General features: G+C 44.7%; 1 protein-coding gene and 1 long non-coding RNA gene across 3 annotated transcripts in view; one reads left to right on the forward strand and one right to left on the reverse strand.

Annotated features, from left to right (window-relative positions):
* Nucleotides 1-20,656, forward strand: part of LOC130283397 (uncharacterized) — a 243,525-nt gene that overhangs the window by 210,715 nt on the left and 12,154 nt on the right. For both annotated transcript variants that reach the window (XR_008846680.1, XR_008846683.1), the window contains exon 5: nucleotides 14,845-14,929. This is a non-coding gene — a long non-coding RNA (uncharacterized LOC130283397). The remainder of the gene's footprint in view (nucleotides 1-14,844; nucleotides 14,930-20,656) is intronic.
* PDE4B (phosphodiesterase 4B) overlaps nucleotides 1-20,656 on the reverse strand; it is a 467,359-nt gene that overhangs the window by 132,326 nt on the left and 314,377 nt on the right. Inside the window, 1 exon segment of the mRNA XM_056532827.1 lies at nucleotides 8,331-8,380. Within this exon segment, the coding sequence (XP_056388802.1) occupies nucleotides 8,331-8,380 (50 nt within the window).

Consider the following 20,656-nt stretch of genomic DNA (forward strand, 5'->3'; position numbering starts at 1 on the left):
GGGTGCTTGTTAACCCTTGCTATTCGTGACGCCAGGGTGAGGGCTCCTCAGTAATGCTTGTCCTACCGACACCCTTCCCAAGAGCGATAGGGAGATAGATGATAATAATAGATTGTCCACAACCGGAGAGTTTTCTGAAACAGGATTAACTTTTACTGAGGGTTTTCTGCAAGCTTCAATAACAGAACAGTCTCTATGCTTACAACTGTTTACTTTGGAGATCGACAATGGTTGGGACTTTAGCATTTAGAGTCTAAGTATTGTGCGGTGTTCCACTGGATTTAGGGGATTTAGTTGCTGTCCAGTAGTCACGCTAGCATTAGCGGGATTTAGATTAGAACTCACGGTTTTGGTTCAGCTGAGGCCGGTAGGTTTCAGGGCCTAGCGTGTCTTTGAAAGTTGTGTAGATCCGTCCTGCTAGTCCGGCATCCACGAGAGCAGCAACCCAAGAGAGCGATAATTGGCTTCAGCTCCCTTATATGGGCAGGGGCTGGACTAGTGCTAATTGGTCCATACTGATGTCAATCACCATTACAAAGACTTGTAGGTAACATGTGACCCAAGGACCTCCAAAGGTCCTCCAACATACCATAGAGGAGATTAACATGGTCACATGACTGAAGGTCCTGCGATGCTAAGCAAGGTAAGTACTATACATTATTATAAAATATTATTATTAAAGATATACACGTATTAACATTAGAAAATTAGACTTGAGGAGAGGTGACTAGGGGCTGTCCCACCTGAGGGATCCTACCTGAGCGTAGTTACTCTGACTTTGGGGACCTCTACACTAGGTACAGTATGTAATACGGTACCGGGACACCACACTGAGATTTCTTGGCGCTATAAGTAATTGTAGTTGTGGCTGCTTGTGGCCAAATTATTCAAACCTTAAAGGGGTACTCCACCCCTAGACATCTTATCCCCTATCCCAACGGCAAAAGCCCCGCAATCTCGGCTGCGGCACCCCAGATATCCTGTGCACTGAGCGGACTTCACTCCGTGTCGGATGACTGGCGATGCGGGGCGGAGGCTCATGATGTCACGGCCTTGCCCCCTCAATGTAAGTCTATGGGAGGGGGCGTGGCTGTGATGTCGCAAGCAGAGCATGGCCGTGATGTCACGAGCCTCCGGTGCCGAACCCAACGCTCTAAACAAACGCCAGGTTCAGTACGAAGATCGCTGGGGACCCCAGCGATCAGACATCTTATCCCCTATCCAAAGCATGTCTAGGGGCGGAGTACCCCTTTAAGCTGTTTTCATTTTGTTGCGAGTGTTTGATGGGAGGGAAAATGGGAGAGTGGAAAGTTTGAGGTTAAAAGGGTACTCCGGTGGAAAACTTATTTTATTTTTTTTTTTTCCAATCAACTGGTGCCAGAAAGTTAAACAGATTTGTAAATCACTTCTATTAAAAAATCTTAATCCTTCCAGTACTTATTAGCTGCTGAATACTACAGAGGAAATTCTTTTCTTTTTGGAACACAGAGCTCTCTGCTGAATCATGAGCACAGTGCTCTCTGCTGACATCTCTGTCCATTTTAAAACAGAACCCCAGTCAAGACTTCACATGCCTTTCGATGACCAGTTTTGGTCCACAGGTCGCCCCCGCACCAGGACGTAACCTTCTACGATGTTTCCTACATTCACGCACGGCTCAGTCTCTTGAAGGAAACACTTTGGGATGAACAGCAGAACCTCCACCATGGCCAACAGTCTGATACTCGTAGGTCCTGTCTGGTAAGTGACCCGTCAGCAGCTCGAAGTGTTCACCAGGTTCCAGGATCATGTAATCGACATGAACTATAAAAGTAACTTCTCTAATGTGCATTGTGTTCCGGCTTCTTCATGCTGCGACCACTTTGCCAGAAACTAAGTTCATGCCCATGTAAGTCCACGGACAGAGCGGCCGGGGGATGAATTGCCGTATTGCGTTGTCTCTACTCTCCCTGCTGCTGTATGTAATGGTCTAATCCAGGCATCGGTAACCTTCGGCAGTGCAGACGGTTTGGACTACATCTCCCATGATGCTCTTACAGGCAAAATGCTTCCAAAGCATCATGGGAGATGTAGTCCAAAACGTCTGCACTGCCAAAAGTTTCCTATACCGGGTCATTCTATAGCACAGTGGTCTCCAACCTGCGGACTTCCAGATGTTGCAAAACTACAACTCCCAGCATGCCCGGACAGCCAACGGCTGTCCGGGCATGCTGAGAGTTGTAGTTTTGCAACATCTGGAGGTCCGCAGGTTGGAGACCACTGCTATAGCAGGTGCAAGTTATGTGGGTCGGCTGAACCTCCCATTTTACTGTATGGGGGAAACAAAGAAGATAGCTGTCGGCCAAGCAAGTGTGTCGCCAGTACTATAAATGGTGCATATTGGGCTGAGGGTCCTGTTATAGATTTTCCACTGGGGCCCAGGAGCATTAAAGGGGTACTCTGGTGGAAAACATTTTTATTTATTTATTTTTTTTTTTTAAATCTACTGGTACCAGATTTGTAAATTACTTCTATTTAAAAATCTTAATCCTTCCAGTACTTGTCAGCTGCTGTATGCTCCACAGCAAGTTCTTTTCTTTTTGAATTTCTTTTCTGTCTGACCACAGTGCTCTCTGCTGACACCTCTAACTGTCTCAGGAACTGTCCAGAGCAGGAGCAAATCCCCATAGCAAACCTCTCCTGCTCCGGACAGTTCCTGCATAAACCAAGGAGCCTAAAGGAAAGCGGCGGATGTCAAAAGGCGCTAGACATAATCGTGGGGTAGAAAACACTTTAATCACCCATCATGCAACGCGTTTCACAGATTAACTGCTTCATCAGGTAGAGGCCTGATGAAGCAGTTAATCTGTGAAATGCATTACATTATGGGTGATTAAAGGGGTACTCCGGTGAAAACCTTTTTTCTTTTAAATCAACTGGTGGCAGAAAGTTAAACATATTTGTAAATAACTTCTATTAAAAAATCTTAATCCTTCCTGTACTTATTAGCTGCTGAATACTACTGAGGAAATTCTTTTCTTTTTGGAATGCTCTCTGATGACATCACGAGCACAGTTTTCTCTGCTGATGTTATTATAATAATAATAAGGCTTTATTTATTGTTGTCCTTAGTGGGATTTGAACCCAAGTCCCCAGCGCTGCAAGGCAGCAGTGCTAACCACTGAGCCACCATGCTGCCCTTAGCATACATCTGCTATGCATGGTTGCTAAAATGGACAGAGATGTCAGCAGAGAGCACTGTGCTCGTGATGTCATCAGTGTTCCAAAAAGAAAGGAATTTCCTCTGTAGCATTCAGCAGCTAATAAGTACTGGAAGGATTAAGATTTTTTAATAGAAGTCATTTACAAATATGTTTAACTTTCTGCCACCAGTTGATTTAAAAGGTTTTCACCGGAGTACCCCTTTAAAGTGTTTTCTACCCCACGAGTATGTCCAGCGCCTTTTGACATCCGCCGCTTTCCTGGAGGCTCCTTGGTTTATGCAGATTTTCCCCGAGGCGGATCGGCTGCCGGCATACACTGTCACACGCTACGATCCATTGTTACACTTGGCGAGTGTAACTGCCTGGGTGAGCATTGTCCATACCTTTATTCACCCATTTCTCATCATGTGGTAATGCGCTACGGAGCGCCCTCTCTGTTCTTTTGCGGACAGTTCCTGACATGGACAGAGGTGTCAGCAGAGAGCACTGTGGTCAGACTGGAAAGAAATTTTAAAAAGGAAAGAACTTCCTGTGGAGCATACAGCAGCTGATAAGTACTGGAAGGATTAAGATTTTTTTAAACAGAAGTCATTTACAAATCTGTATAACTTTCTGGCACCAGTTGATTTAAAAAATAAATAAATAAATGTTTTCCAACGGAGTACCCCTTTAAGTTATGCATCTAGCTGTATGAGTGCTGATGAGGCTGATGCAGATGACTTCCATCACCATAGGCTTCAATTGTTAATTGACTGATGTACATTAAAATATCCGTTATTTATGATTAAAACGGCATATACAAAGGTTACCATCTGACGCGTTTCGGCAGCAAGCCTTATTCTCTCTCTGACACTTGTTGTAGACCTCTCCTCCAGAGGTTCACAGTCGACACCATCTCTGACCCTGAACTCTCTAGCTCAGTGTTTCCCAACCAGGGTGCCTCCAGCTGTTGCAAAACTACAACTTCCAGCATGCTTGCACAGTCGTTGGCTCTCCAGGCATGCCAGGAGTTGTAATTTTGCAACAGCTGGAGGCACCCTGGTTGGGAAACATTTCTCTAACAACACACAACTCTGCATCCAGAGCTATTGTCCTTGGCTCGTGGCGCCAGTCACTTGCAGTAGCTCACAGCTTCTCTCTCCTGTCCTCTCATAGCCCAGCATCACCTTAGCTTGCTGTTATCTCTGTTGCTCCAGCCATCGCTTCCTTCAGCCCAGCACAGCCCAGCCCAGCCCAGCACAGCCCAGCCCAGCACAGCCCAGCCCAGCACAGCCCAGCACAGCACAGCCCAGCCCAGCCCAGCACAGCATAGCACAGCCCAGCACAGCCCAGCACAGCACAGCCCAGCACAGCACAGCCCAGCCCAGCACAGCCCAGCACAGCACAGCCCAGCACAGCACAGCCCAGCCCAGCCCAGCACAGCATAGCACAGCCCAGCACAGCACAGCTTTAACCACATTAACCATATTTTTATATGTTTGGGACGAGAACATAGTAACATAGTTCATAAGGTTGAAAAAAGACCAGAGTCCATCAAGTTCATCCTATAACCCTAATTAGTCCCTACTGAGTTGATCCAGAGGAGGCAAAAAACCCTCACACTAGAGGTAAAAATTCCTTCCCGACTCCAAATATGGCCTCAGAATAAATCCCTGGATCAACGTTCTGTCCCTATAAATCTAGAATCCATAACCTGTAATGTTATTATTCTCCAATAATGCATCCAGACCCCTTTTAAATTCTTTTACAGAGTTCCCCATGACCACCTCCTCCGGGAGAGAATTCCACAGTCTCACTGCTCTTACAGTAAAGAACCCCCGTCTGTGCTTGTGTAGAAACCTTCTTTCCTCTAGACGTAGAGGATGCCTCCTTGTTATAGATACAGTCCTGGGTATAAATAGATCATGGAGAGATCTCTGTACTGTCCCCTGATATATTTATACATAGTTATTAGGTCGCCCTTAAGCCTTCTTTTTTCAAAACTAAATAACCCTAATTCTGATAATCTTTCTGGGTCCTGTAGTCCTCCCATTCCCCATATTACTCTGGTTGCCCGTCTTTGAACCCTCTCCAGCTCCACTATATCTTTCTTGTACACTGGTGCCCAGTACTGTACACTGTATTCTATGTGTGGTCTGACCAGTACTGTACACAGTATTCCATGTGTGGTCTGACCAGTACTGTACACAGTATTCCATGTGTGGTCTGACCAGTACTGTACACAGTATTCCATGTGTGGTCTGACCAGTACTGTAAACAGTATTCCATGTGTGGTCTGACCAGTACTGTACACAGTATTCTATGTGTGGTCTGACCAGTACTGTAGACAGTATTCTATGTGTGGTCTGACCAGTACTGTACACAGTATTCTATGTGTGGTCTGACCAGTACCGTACACAGTATTCTATGTGTGGTCTGACCAGTACCGTACACAGTATTCTATGTGTGGTCTGACTAGTACCGTACACAGTATTCTATGTGTGGTCTGACTAGTACTGTACACAGTATTCTATGTGTGGTCTGACTAGTACTGTACACAGTATTCTATGTGAGGTCTGACCAGTACTGTACACAGTATTCTATGTGTGGTCTGACCAGTACTGTACACAGTATTCTATGTGTGGTCTGACTAGTACTGTACACAGTATTCCATGTGTGGTCTGACCAGTACTGTACACAGTATTCCATGTGTGGTCTGACCAGTACTGTACACAGTATTCTATGTGTGGTCTGACCAGTACTGTGCACAGTATTCTATGTGTGGTCTGACCAGTACTGTGCACAGTATTCTATGTGTGGTCTGACCAGTACTGTGCACAGTATTCTATGTGTGGTCTGACCAGTACTGTACACAGTATTCTATGTGTGGTCTGACCAGTACTGTACACAGTATTCTATGTGTGGTCTGACCAGTACTGTACACAGTATTCTATGTGTGGTCTGACCAGTACTGTACACAGTATTCTATGTGTGGTCTGACCAGTACTGTACACAGTATTCTATGTGTGGTCTGACCAGTACTGTACACAGTATTCTATGTGTGGTCTGACTAGTACTGTACACAGTATTCTATGTGTGATCTGACCAGTACTGTACACAGTATTCTATGTGTGGTCTGACTAGTACTGTACACAGTATTCTATGTGTGGTCTGACCAGTACTGTACACAGTATTCTATGTGTGGTCTGACTAGTGATTTGTACAGCGGTAGAATTATTTCCTTCTCGTGGACATCTATGCCCCTATTGATGCCCCCCATGATTTTATTTGCCTTGGCAGCAGCTGCCCGACACTGGTCACTACAGCTAAATTTACTATTATCTAAGACTCCTAAGTCCTTTTCCACGTCAGTCGTCCCAAGTGATCTCCCATTTAATACATAATCCCAGCCCGGATTTTTCCTCCTCATGTGCATTACCTTACATTCATCAGTGTTGAACCTGAACCTTGAACCTCCAACCTATCCAGATCCATTTGTAACAGTGCACTGTCCTCTATTGTGTCATCTACTATACACAGTGCACTGTCCTCTATAGTGTTTACCGCTTTACAGAGTTTAGTATCATCTGCAAAGATTGTTACTTTACTATTCAACCCCTCCACAAGGTCATTAATAAATATATTAAACAGAACAGGACTCAAGATGGACCCCTGTGGTCCCCACTAGTAAGAGTCACCTAATCAGAATAATTTCCATTAATAACCACCCTCTGTTTCCTATCACTGAGCCAGTTACTTACCCACTTACACACATTCTCCCCAGCCCAATACTTCTCATTTTATGCACTAATCTTTTATGTGGCACCGTATCAAATGCTTTGGAAAAATCCAGATATACGACATCCAGCGATTGCCCCTGGTCCAGTCTGGAGTTCACCTCCTCATAAAAGCTGATCAGGTGACAGGACCGATCCCTCATAAAGCCATGCTGATACGGGGTCATACATTTTTTTTTTATCAAGATACTCCAAAATAGCAACTCTTAGAAAATCCTCAAACAATTTACATACAACGGAGGTTAAACTAACAGGCCTATAATTCCCAGGTCACCTTTTGACCCCTTTTTAAATATTGGCGCCACATTTGCCATGCGCCAGTCCCCATTTTATTGTTCTCACGTGTGCTCCCATCATCTCCTACATACAGAGCTTCCCACGTTAGCCCTTTCTACCTTCCTAACAGAGGCATGGTGCACAAAGCCCAGGGAATTCCCCAGCATCATGTTGATTATCCTTACAGAAACAGCAGTCAAGTACACAAAATATCGATGAAATGCAATGTATAGCTTGCACAGGACATATCACTTTGCTCGAAATTCACATTTCCCAAGTCAACCCAGTTAGACTTAAAGGGATTATCCAGGAGAAAAAACTTTATATATCTCAACTGGCTCCAGAAAGCTAAACAGATTTGTAAATTACTTCTATTAAAAAATATTAATCCTTTCAGTACTCATGAGCTGCTGAAGTTGAGTTGTTCTTTTCTGTCTAAGTGCTCTCTGATGACACGTGTCTCGGGAACTGTCCAGAGTAGAAGCAAATCCCCATAGCAAACCTATTCTACTCTGTGCAGTTCCTGAGACAGACAGAGATGTCAGCAGAGAGCACTGTTGCCAGACAGAAAAGAACAACTCAACTTCAGCAGCTGATAATTATTGGAAGGATTAGAATTTTTTTTTTTTTTTATAGAAGTAATTTACAAATCTGATTAACTTTCTGGAGCCAGTTGATATATATATATATATATATATATATATATATATATATATATGTGTGTTTTTTCCTGGAACACAGCAAAATATAGCACAGGGAGAAGGTGCGACATACTGCACATGCCACCGTTCATTGTAGTGGTTGTCTCTGCCACACTGCTGTGTATAGACCAGTGTGTCTCCAGCTGTTGCAAAACTACAACTCCCAGGATGCCCGGACAGCCGTTGGCTGTCCGGGCATGCTGGGAGTTGTAGTTTTGCAACAGTTGGAGGCACACCGGTTTGGAAACACTGGTATAGACACTGAACCAGCAGAGGATGCATTGAGATGTGAAACTGTGTTGCAGTATTACTATGTATTACAGTACAATTTTACAGATATGAAAGTGAGCAATAAAGCTAATAAAGTTACCGACCTTGTATATTAACCCTGGAGATTTGGGGATGGTTGGACATTGGAGATCTCCTGTGGGGGAAGGGAAAAAAATTAAATGAATTATGCGACTTTTACACTAAACAACGTGCTAAACAACAACACAACCAGACGGGACAACGGTATCTGTTACCGCGTGCTGCTCTAATGTCACACGCCGGGGTGGGATTATCCCTCAGGATGGAGATAAGCTGGTGGTATGCTCCTGCACATGATGTAGCGCAGCGGGCACCGTGCCACTGTTTATGAGCCATGGCCGGTAATGTGGAAAGTGTGTGTCTGATAACTGCAGAGATTGGAAGTATTTTCTGGCATAAAAAGTGTTGCACTTGCTGTTGAACGTTTGGCGGACCGCGCAAAAAAGAAAAAAAATCGCAGCAAGAAGATCCTAAAAAAACTAGCAGGAAATAGAGTTGGCATTCTGGTGTGCAGCGCATGGTCATGCCATTCCAGTGCTCCCGAAATTTTACCTCAAGATTTGGGTATACACCAAAGAACCGGAATTTCCAGACTATCAGATGCTGGATGATTGGAATTTTAGCATCTGTATAATGGCTGCTGAGTGGATTGATGTGTGATCTTAGTGGATTTTAGTGCCCCCTAAGCACTCTCACAGCCCCAGAACCACAGCACAACCCCGGCTCACCTGCAGCACTTTCACAGCACACCCAGATCACATAGTAGACCTGCAGCCCATCTCCAAGACCCGCAGCACCATGACAGCTCACCTGAGGCAAAATGCCAGCTCACCTGCACATTCCCTGTACACCTGCACCACATCCCCATCACATCCCCTGTACACCTGCACCACATCTCCAGCACACCTGCAGCACATCCCCAGCACACCTGCAGCACATCCCCAGCACACCTGCAGCACATACCCAGCACACCTGCAGCACATCCCCAGCACACCTGCAGCACATACCCAGCACACCTGCAGCACATACCCAGCACACCTGCAGCACATACCCAGCACACCTGCAGCACATACCCAGCACACCTGCAGCACATCCCCTGCACACCTGAAGCACATCCCCTGCACACCTGAAGCACATATGAAGCATATCCTCGGCACCCCTGCAGAAGATCCCCAGCACAACTGCAACACATTCCCTGCACACATACAGAACATCCCAGCACACCTGCAGCACGTACCCAGCACACCTGCCACACATACCCTGCACACCTGCAGCCCATACCCAGCACACCTGCAGCCCGTACCCTGCTCAACTGCAGCCCATACCCAGCACACCTGCAGCACATCCCCTGCTCAACTGCAGCCCATACCCAGCACACCTGCCACACATACCTAGCACACCTGCAGCACATCCCCTGCACACCTGCATCACATCTCCAGCACACCTGCAAAACATACCCAGCACACCTGCAGAACATACCCAGCACACCTGCAGCACATCCCCAGCACACCTGCAGAACATACCCAGCACACCTGCAGCACATCCCCAGCACACCTGCAGCACATCCCCAGCACACCTGAAGCACATATGAAGCATATCCTCGGCACCCCTGCAGAAGATCCCCAGCACAACTGCAACACATTCCCTGCACACATACAGAACATACCAGCACACCTGCCACACATACCCAGCACACCTGCAGCCCATACCCTGCTCAACTGCAGCCCATACCCAGCACACCTGCAGCCCATACCCAGCACACCTGCTGAACATCCCCTGCACACCTGCAGAACATCCCCTGCTCAACTGCCAGCACACATGCAGAACATCTCCAGCACACATGCAGCACATCCCCTGCATACATGCAGAAAATCTACTGCACACATGCAACACATCCCCTGCATACCTGCAACACATCTTCAGCACACATACAGCACACTTCCAGCGTGCAGCACATCCCCTTGCAGCACATCCCCTGTTCAACTGCCAGCACACCTGCAGCACATCCTCAGCACACATACAGCACATCCCTTGCACACCTGCAGCACATCCTCAGCACACATACAGCACATCCCTTGCACACCTGCAGCACATCCTCAGCACACATACAGCACATCCCTTGCACACCTGCAGCACATTCCCACTACACCTGCTGAAGAAAACACTCACTAGATTTTAAGTCTGATGTTTTAGATAGTTTTATTTACTTATTTATTTTTACCATCATTCATCGTAATTTTTTTTTACTGCCTTTAGAATGGCATTTTTCACCAGATAAAAATGATCAGGAGTAATGAAAAGTCTCAGACTCCCCACAACCCCCCCCCCCCCAAAAAAAAAAAAAAAAATGCAGATCCCTTATACCTAAGTCAGTAGTCACGAAACTGTGGACCTACACCGTTTCCAAAACTACAACTCCCAGCATGCATCCCATCTGGAGCTCTACAGTTTGGAGACCACTGACTTAGTTGCACCAGATTTCTGTCTGGATTATTTAGCATAGACGCCTAGATTTCCTCTCTGAATCGTCCCGAAGACACCTGATCCCTCACAGTTGTGCAATGACAACCCAACAATGTGACGACTGTCCAGCAGCGCACGTGTGCCGCATTCGCCTTCCGGCTCTATGAAAAGCTTTTTGTTATTTTTTTGCTATTGGGGCTTTTTTGGTCCCTTTGTAGTTTACTTCATCTGAACAATGAGATCCATGATACTGTTTATCCTGACAGTAGATGTCATTGTTCTTTGTGTCACAGTAATGGGAAAGAACAAGTGTGAGACAGGTGTACAGTATATGAGCGTGTGCCTGGGGTATATATATATATATATATATATATATATATATATATATAGGAATATGCACATCAGCTCATTACATCACCTTTTCAGGCGATGTTCCCTGGTATCAGCTTAGTTCCTGTTACGAAATATAAAAAGCTAATCGGGATTAATGCCAAGCCAGAACTCTCTCTCCAGAAGGAAAGAGCACCCATATGCAGACGGCTGTTTCGGGGTACTTGCCCCTCGTCAGTACAGAGCAGGGTAATCTGGCTTGGCTGAGATGTATATATATATATATATATATATATATATATATATATATATATATACACAGTTGTGGCGATCCCATAGCAAAAAAACAAGACGGGGGCACCTGCAGGGGTTGTTCATGCTATCACATCTGGTTGTCAACATGACCCATGCAGAGTGCTATATTTATTACCCCAACCAGGGGCCCGCCAGCTGTTGCAAACTACAACTCCCAGCATGCCCGGACAGCCTTCGGCTGTCCGGGCATGCTGGGAGTTGTAGTTTTGCAACAGCTGGGGGGGTCCCTGGTTAGGAAACACTGCACTTAGGAAACCTTTCTGCATTTGTACTTCCATAATTTCCATCCCTACAGTGAAGCATGGTGGGGGCAGTGTTATGCTGTGCGGACATGGAGACTGGTCAGGGTTGTTGGAAAGCTGAATGGAGCAAAGTATAGAGATACTACTGAGGTTAAAGGGGTACTCCGCTGCGGAAAAAAAGGTGTCAGCAGAGAGCACTGTGGTCAGGTAGAAAGGAAATTCAAAAAGAAAAGAACAGCAGCTGATAAGTACTGGAAGGATTAAACTTTTTTAATATAAGTAATTTACAAATCTGTTTAACTTTCTGGCACCGGTTGATAAAAAAAAAAAAAAAAATCAACTGGTGCTAGAAAGTTAAGCAGATTTGTAAATTACTTCTATTTAAAAATCTTAATCCTTCCAGTATTTATCAGCTGCTGTATGCTCCAGAAGAAGTTCTTTTCTTTTTGAATTTCTTTTCTGTCTGACCACAGTGCTCTCTGCTGACACCTCTGTCCATGTCAGGAACTGTCCAGAGCAGGAGAAGTTTGCTATGGGGATTTGCTCCTATTCTGGACAGTTCCTGATATGGACAGAGGTGTCAGCAGAGAGCACTGTGGTCAGACTGGAAAGGAAATTCAAAAAGAAAAGAAATTCCTGTGGAGCATAGAGCAGCTGATATGTACTGGAAGGATTAAGATTTTTAAATAGACGTAATTCACAAATCTGGCACCAGTTGATTTGATTTCCAGTGGAATACCTCTTTAAAGGGGTACTCCACTGGAAAACATTATATATTTTTTTTTTTTTAAATCAACCGGTGTCATAAAGTTAAACAGATTTGTAAATGACTTCAATTAAAAAAAATCTTAATCCTTCCAGTACTTATCAGCTGCTGTTATGATCCACAGGAAGTTCTTTTTCTTTTTGAATTTCCTTTCTGCCTGGCCACAATGCTCTCTGCTGACACCTCTGTCCATTTAAGGAACTGTCCAGAGTAGGAGCAAATCTCCATAGAAAACCTGGACAGTTCCTAAAATGGACAGAGGTGTCAGCAGAGAGCACTGTGGTCAGGCAGAAAGGAAATTCAAAAAGAAAAAGAACTTCCTGTGGATCATAACAGCAGCTGATAAGTACTGGAAGGATTCAGATTTTTTAATAGAAGTAATTTACAAATATGTTTAACTTTCTGGCACCAGTTGATAAATTTTTTTTTTTTTTCCAGTGGAGTACCCCTTTAAGCTTCACCTTCCAACATGACCCTAAGCACACGGCCAGGACAACACAGGAGCGGCTTAGGGAGAACTCTGTGAATGTCCTTGAGGGGCTCAGCCAGAACCCAATGGAACATCTCTGGAGAGACCTGAAAATGGCTTCCACCAATGGTCCTCATCCAACCTGACAGAGCTGAGAAGATCTGCAGAGAAGAATGAAAGAAAATCCCCAAATCCAGGAGTGTAAACCTTGTGGCCTCATCTCCAAGAAGACTGGAGACCGGAATCACTGCCAAAGGGGCTTCACCTCAGTCCTGAGTAAAGGGTATGAATACTTATGTCACTCCTCGATTTTAACTTTTCCCTTCCAATTCATTAGTAAAGATTTGTGGCATTTTGTTATCACTTTGGGGGGTATTTATCAAACGATTTATGTGTTTTTTTTTCACGTAACATTGGCGCAATGCTTTGGCGCATTTTCTCCACTGTCATTTTTACAACTTTCTCAAAATCACACGGTCCTGTGTGTGCGATTTTTACTTTGGTCAGTAATTCATCATTTGCGCCAATCGATCTTTGGCGCAATTTTGCGCCTTTAGGTTTTTTTAGGTTGACGCACTTCACTGCCAAGAAATTTTTGCACATGGAAAACATACTTAGCAATGTGAGAAAATGTAAAGGCGTCAAAATACATTAAAGGGGTACTCCGGTGAAAAACTTTTTTTTTTTTTTTTTTTTTTTATAAATCAACTGGTGCCAGAAAGTTAAACAGATTTGTAAATTACTTTGATTAAAAAAATCTTAATCCTTCCTCTACCTATTAGCTGCTGAATACTACAGTGGAAATTCTTTTCTTTTTGGAGCACAGAGCTCTCTGCTGACATCACGAGCACAGTGCTCTCTGCTGACATCTCTGTCCATTTTAGGAACTGTCCAGAGCAGCATATGTTTGCTATGGGGATTTCCTTTTACTCCTAACAGTTCCTAAAATGGACAGAGATGTCAGCAGAGAGCACTGTGCTCGTGATGTCAGCAGAGAGCTCTGTGTTCCAAAAAGAAAAGAATTTCCACTGTAGTATTCAGCAGCTAATAAGTACAGGAAGGATTAAGATTTTTTTAATAGAAGTAATTTACAAATCTGTTTAACTTTCTGGCAGCAGTTGATTTAAAAAAAAAAAAAAGTTTTTCACCGGAGTACCCCTTTAAAAAATTTTTTTGTGAAAGCAGCGACGCCTCCGGGGCTGCGCAATACTATCCTGCGACATAGTTGTCTCTGAGGAACCTTCACCCTCCGTTGAGCCAACATTGGACATGGCCGCACAGGTTCAGGAAAGGTAAGCACTAAAGCAGTGGTCTCCAATCTGCGGACCTCCAGATGTTGCAAAACTACAACTCCCAGCATGCCCGGACAGCCAACGGCTGTCCGGGCATGCCGGGAATTGTAGTTTTGCAACATCTGGAGGTCCACAGGTTGGAGACCACTGCACTAAAGTAACAAAAAAAAAATTGATAAATCCCCCCCCCCCCCCCCCTTTATCCCTTTGGGGTATTAAGGGCAGAATGATGGAGAGGAACCTGATTTACGTTTTATTTTAGCACAAAATCTGAAAAAATTTTAAGGGTGTGAAAACTTTCCGGATATATTGTATCTGAACAGAACAGGACGGGGATCATATCAGAATGATGGAGGAATGAATACGACTCTGTTGATATAGTGTTATTAAAGGTTGTATGTAAAGAGAGCTCCGTCTAGTGGCAGATGGCGGTATTACATCGCTGTAGGCGCTGGTTATGTAATGTCAGGGCACGTGTCATAGAAATGCATGTACACGATGAGAGATTGTTGTCTGCATCCACGGATATTTTTAGATACATATAGATATATATAGAGATATTTTTAGATACATATAGATATATATAGAGATATTTTTAGATACATATAGATATATATAGAGATATTTTTTGCATTTTTAAGGCCGGTAACTAGAAATCTCCTGACATAATTTATTGGTTATTTTTAATTCCTTCCTTAACAGGTAAGATCAGTCTAACAGGACGGCGTCAGTCAAAATCAAGGGCAGATGTGGAGGAGTATGGGAAATATCAGCGCACACCCAGAAGGTAGGTGTACAAGGGAAGCAGGGCCGGCTCTACCTATAGGCAAAATAGGCAGCCGCCTAGAGCGCACTCTTGATGGGGGCACCAGCATCTGAAGCACCCGCTCCTTCCAGCAAAACCCTGCCATCCCAGTAGTAAGGAGATTACATGAGGAGGGGGTTTGTTACAGTGTGTCACCCCAGTAGTAAGGAGATTACATGAGGAGGAGGTTTGTTACAGTGTGTCACCCCAGTAGTAAGGAGATTACATGAGGAGGAGGTTTGTTACAGTGTGTCACCCCAGTAGTAAGAAGATTACATGAGGAGGAGGTTTGTTACAGTGTGTCACCCCAGTAGTAAGGAGATTACATAAGGAGGAGGTTTGTTACAGTGTGTCACCCCAGTAGTAAGGAGATTACATGAGGAGGAGGTTTGTTACAGTGTGTCACCCCAGTAGTAAGGAGATTACATGAGGAGGGGGTTTGTTACAGTGTGTGACCCCAGTAGTAAGGAGATTACATGAGGAGGAGGTTTGTTACAGTGTGTCACCACAGTAGTAAGGAGATTACATGAGGAGGAGGTTTGTTACAGTGCGTAACCCCAGTAGTAAGAGGATTACATGAGGAGGAGGTTTGTTACAGTGTGTCACCCCAGTAGTAAGGTGATTATATGAGGAGGAGGTTTGTTACAGTGTGTCACCCCAGTAGTAAGGAGATTACATGAGGAGGAGGTTTGTTACATTGTGTCACCCCAGTAGTAAGGAGATTATATTAGGAGGAGGTTTGTTACAGTGTGCCACCCCAGTAGTAAGGAGATTACATGAGGAGGGGGTTTGTTACAGTGTGTCACCCCAGTAGTAAGGCGATTACATGAGGAGGAGGTTTGTTACAGTGTGTTATCCCAGTAGTAAGGAGATTACATAAGGAGGGGGTTTGTTACAGTGTGTCACCCCAGTAGTAAGGAGATTACATGAGGGGGAGGTTTGTTACAGTGTGTCACCCCAGTATTACGGAGATTACATGAGGAGGTTTGTTACAGTGTGTCACTCCAGTAGTAAAGAGATTACATGTGTAGGGGGTTTGTTACAGTGTGTCACCCCAGTAGTAAGGAGATTACATGAGGAGGGGGTTTGTTACAGTGCGTCACCTCAGTAGTAAAGAGATTACATAAGGAGGGGGTTTGTTACAGTGTGTCACTCCAGTAGTAAGGAGATTACATGAGAAGGAGGTTTGTTACAGTGTGTCACCCCAGTAGTAAGGAGATTACATGAGGAGCAGGTTTGCTACAGTGTGCCACCCCAGTAGTAAGGAGATTACATGGGGAGGAGGATTGTTACAGTGTGTCACCCCAGTAGTAAAGAGATTACATAAGGAGTAGGTTTGTTACAGTGTGTCACCCCAGTAGTAAAGAGATTACATAAGGAGGAGGTTTGTTACAGTGTGTCACCCCAGTAGTAAGGAGATTACATGGGGAGGAGGATTGTTACAGTGTGTCACCCCAGTAGTAAAGAGATTACATAAGGAGGAGGTTTGTTACAGTGTGTCACCCCAGTAGTAAAGAGATTACATGAGCCAACGGCATGCTGGGAGTTGTAGTTTTGCAACAGCTGGAGGCATGCTTGAGATAGATGTGACACTTATCACTGCATAGATTACACAGCAAGCGACACAACTCTGCAGAATAATCTTGCTCTCTAAGGTATATAAAGTTACATTGATCGACCGGGGAAGTGAGCGCAGCTCTGAAGGCCCAAACCATGCGGCCCCGCTCCCCCTTCAGGAGTCCATTCAAGGACAGCAAACACACATACCCAGAATCCCCCCGGAATGAATAGAGGCCTTAATGACTGGAACCATCCGCAGCATTGGCTAATGCCAAAGCAAATTAATCAGATGGCGGTATACATTCCTGTGCGCTCCACGCTCTGCTGGTTACGGAGGTGATGGCATATATATTGGGAGCCTCCGATCTGATGATTTTAGATGCTTTCGATATGTTTGGGGAAAAAAATAAAACAGTGAGCGGTAGAAAAAAAAAAAGAGATAGCGGGTGAATGTCTGACCTGGACACGTCATGGGAAGGCTGCGGCGAGGATGACTATAGGGTCAGTCTGGGCTACAGAATGATCCCAAAATTCCAACCAGTGTGCCTCCAGCTGTTGCAAAACAACAACTCCCAGCATGCCCGGACAGCCGTTGGCTGTCTGGGCATGCTGGGAGTTGTAGTTTTGCAACAGCTGGAGGCACACTGATTGGGAAACAATGGCCTAAGGCTCTCCTGGGCATGCTGGGAGTTGTAGTTTTGCAACAGCTGGAGGCACTCTGGCTGGGAAACACTGACCTAGGCTGTGTGGACATGCTGGGAGTTGTAGTTTTGCAACAGCTGGAGGCACACTGATTGGGAAACACTGGCCTAAGGCTGTCTGGGCATGCTGGGAGTTGTAGTTTTGCAACAGCTGGAGGCACACTGATTGGGAAACACTGGCCTAAGGCTGTCCTGGACATGCTCAGAGTTGTGGTTTTGCAACAGCTGGAGGCGCAATGGTTGGGAAACACTGGCTTAAGGCTGTCCGGTCATTCTGGGAGTTGTAGTTTTGCAACAGCTGAAGGCGCAATGATTGGGAAACACTGGCCTAAGGCGGTCTGGGCATGCTGGGAGTTGTAGTTTTGCAACAGCTGGAGGCACACTAGTTGCGAAACACTAACGTATGGGACCTTAGTGAAATTTTCTGCAGCAGTTTTCATATTGTCGAATCAATACTAATAAATGGGTGAACGCAGCTTCAAATCTGCAGCAGATCCTGTACATATGAACAGACCCTTAGGGGCACGTTCACACCATCTTATTTATTTTCAGTAGATTTCCTGCAGAAGATTTTGCTGCCTATTTACTTCAATGGGTGGCAAAATCTGCTGCAGAAGATCTGCAACCAAAAAATAAGGACGTTTGAATTAACCTTAACCTCTTAAAGGGGTACTCCGCCCCTAGACATCTTAACCCCTATCCAAAGGATAGTTTAGACATTTACGCAAGTAGCGATACCAAATATGTTTATTAATTAATAAAAAATGTTACGCTTTTTGAGGGTAAAATGGGAAAAGGGGGGGGGGAATTTTTCAAATTTTTTTAAAACTTTTTTTTTTTACAATTTTTTTAAACGCTTTTCATGCCCCCATAGGGAACTATTTATAGCATTCATTAGATTTCATATACTGAACAGTGCTATACATAGGCAGAACACTGATCAGTATTATCGGTGATCTACTTCTCTGGTCTGCACAATGTCAGACCAGAGAAAAAGGATCCAGGAGAGCGGCAGAGGCAGCTAAGGGGACCTCCATCCGCCATTTTGGATGATCGGATCCCCGTGATCGGATGATCGGCTCAGAATGCCTGCATTGCCACAAATGCCGTGATCTGCATTGATCACAGCATCTGGGGGGTTAATGGCGGACATCAGAGCAGTTGCTGCTGTCTGCCATTACCAGTGGGTCCTTGGCTGCTGATAGCAGCCGGGATCTGCTGTGCATGGTGCGAGTACCGATTTGGTGCTTGCGTCATGTACAGGCCGAAAATGTATGTCCTCGTGCGTTACGTCCCGTCGCATCAGGACGTACATTTACGTCCATTGTTCTTAAGGGGTTAAGGGTCTGTTCACACAGGTGTAAATTTTGCTGCAGATTTTCAGCTGCTTATTTTCTGCCAGTAAATTAACCATAAAATAAGCAGCAGAAAATCAGCTGCAAAATCCAACCCTGTATAAAAGACCCTTAGGGTATGTTCAGACATGAATATTTTTGCTGCAGATCTGACTTCAATGGGCAGAAAAATCTGCAGCAGAAAGTATGCACGTGTGAACGCACCCTTCGGGTCCGTTCCCACGAGCGAAATTCCCTGTGGATTTTAAGCAGCGTATTTGCTGCAGAAAATAGGCAGCAGATTTGACTACTATTGACTTCAATGAGCCTGAAGAAAATCTGCAAATCTGCCAATGTTGCAGCTATTGTGTAGCTGAGTGGAGTTTGCAAAAAAAAAAAAAAATCATCAATGGTGCACACGGTGTAAAATATTAGCGTAAAAGTAAGTGAACCCGAGGGGTAGCATAAGAAAAAGTGTCCACTGTGTCTAGCAAGATGCACCATATATACCATACGGTGTGCACCACTGTGATAAATTTGGTGCAGTTTCTGCTTTGTCTGGTCCAGCTCACCCTAACCCTGGTCTGGACGCCCTAACCCACACCCCTTGTTGCCTGTTTCGTGGAAAACATTTAACCCCTTAAGGACCAAGGGCGTACAGGTACGCCCTTGGACCTGCTCTCCTGATATAACGCGGGGTTACACAGTAACCCCGCGTCATATCACGGCGGGCCCGGCGTCATAGTGAAGCCGGGACCCGCCTCTAATAGCGCGCGGCACCGATCGCGGCGCCGCACGCTATTAACCCTTTAGCCGCGCGCTCAGAGCTGAGCCGCGCGGCTAAAACTGAAACCGAAAGTGGCCGGCTAGCTCAGTCGGGCTGTTCGGGATAGCCGCGGCTAATCGCGGCATCCCGAACAGCTGACAGGACAGCGGGAGGGCCCCTACCTGCCTCCTCGCTGTCCGATCGCCGAATGACTGCTCAGTGCCTGAGATCCAGGCATGAGCAGTCATGCGGCAGAATCGTTGATCACTGGTTTCTTATGAGAAACCAGTGATCAATAATGAAGATCAGTGTGTGCAGTGTTATTGGTCCCTATGGGATAACAATGATCAGTGTGTGCAGTGTTATAGGTCCCTATGGGATAACAATGATCAGTATAAGAGATCAGTGTGTGCAGTGTTATAGGTCCCTATGGGATAACAATGATCAGTATAAGAGATCAGTGTGTGCAGTGTTATAGGTCCCTATGGGACCTATAACACTGCAAAAAAAAGTGAATAAAGATCATTTAACTCCTCCCCTATTAAAAGTTTGAATCACCCCCCTTTTCCAATAAAAAAAACAACACAGTGTAAATAAAAAGAAAAATGAACATATATGGTATCACCGCGTGCGGAAATGTCCGAATTATAAAAATATATCATTAATTAAACCGCTCGGTCAATGGCGTGCGCGCAAAAAAATTCCAAAGTCCAAAATAGTGCATTTTTGGTCACTTTTTATATCATTTAAAAATGAATAAAAAGCGATCAATAAGTCCTATCAATGCAAAAATTGTACCGTTAAAAACTTCAGATCACGGCGCAAAAAATGAGCCCTCATACCGCCCCATACACGGAAAAATAAAAAAGTTATAGGGGTCAGAAGATGACAATTTTAAACGTATTAATTTTCCTGCATGTAGTTATGATTTTTTCCAGAAGTCCGAAAAAATCAAATCTATATAAGTAGGGGATCATTTTAATCGTATGGACCTACAGAATAAAGATAAGGTGTCATTTTTACCGAAAAATTTACTACGTAGAAACGGAAGCCCCCAAAAGTTACAAAACTGCGTTTTTTTTTTCAATTTTGTCGCACAATGATTTTTTTTTCCGTTTCACCGTAGATTTTTGGGCAAAATGACTGACGTCATTACAAATTAGAATTGGTGGCGCAAAAAATAAGCCATCATGTGGATTTTTAGGTGCAAAATTGAAAGAGTTATGATTTTTTAAAGGCAAGGAGCAAAAAACGAAAATGCAAAAACGGAAAAACCCCCGGTCCTTAAGGGGTTAAAGCCTTGGTATAAAATGAACTTAAATGTGGCACAATTTTTTTCAGTGTGTCT

This window comes from Hyla sarda, chromosome 7 (genome assembly GCF_029499605.1).
Source record: "Hyla sarda isolate aHylSar1 chromosome 7, aHylSar1.hap1, whole genome shotgun sequence".
Taxonomy (NCBI): domain Eukaryota; kingdom Metazoa; phylum Chordata; class Amphibia; order Anura; family Hylidae; genus Hyla; species Hyla sarda.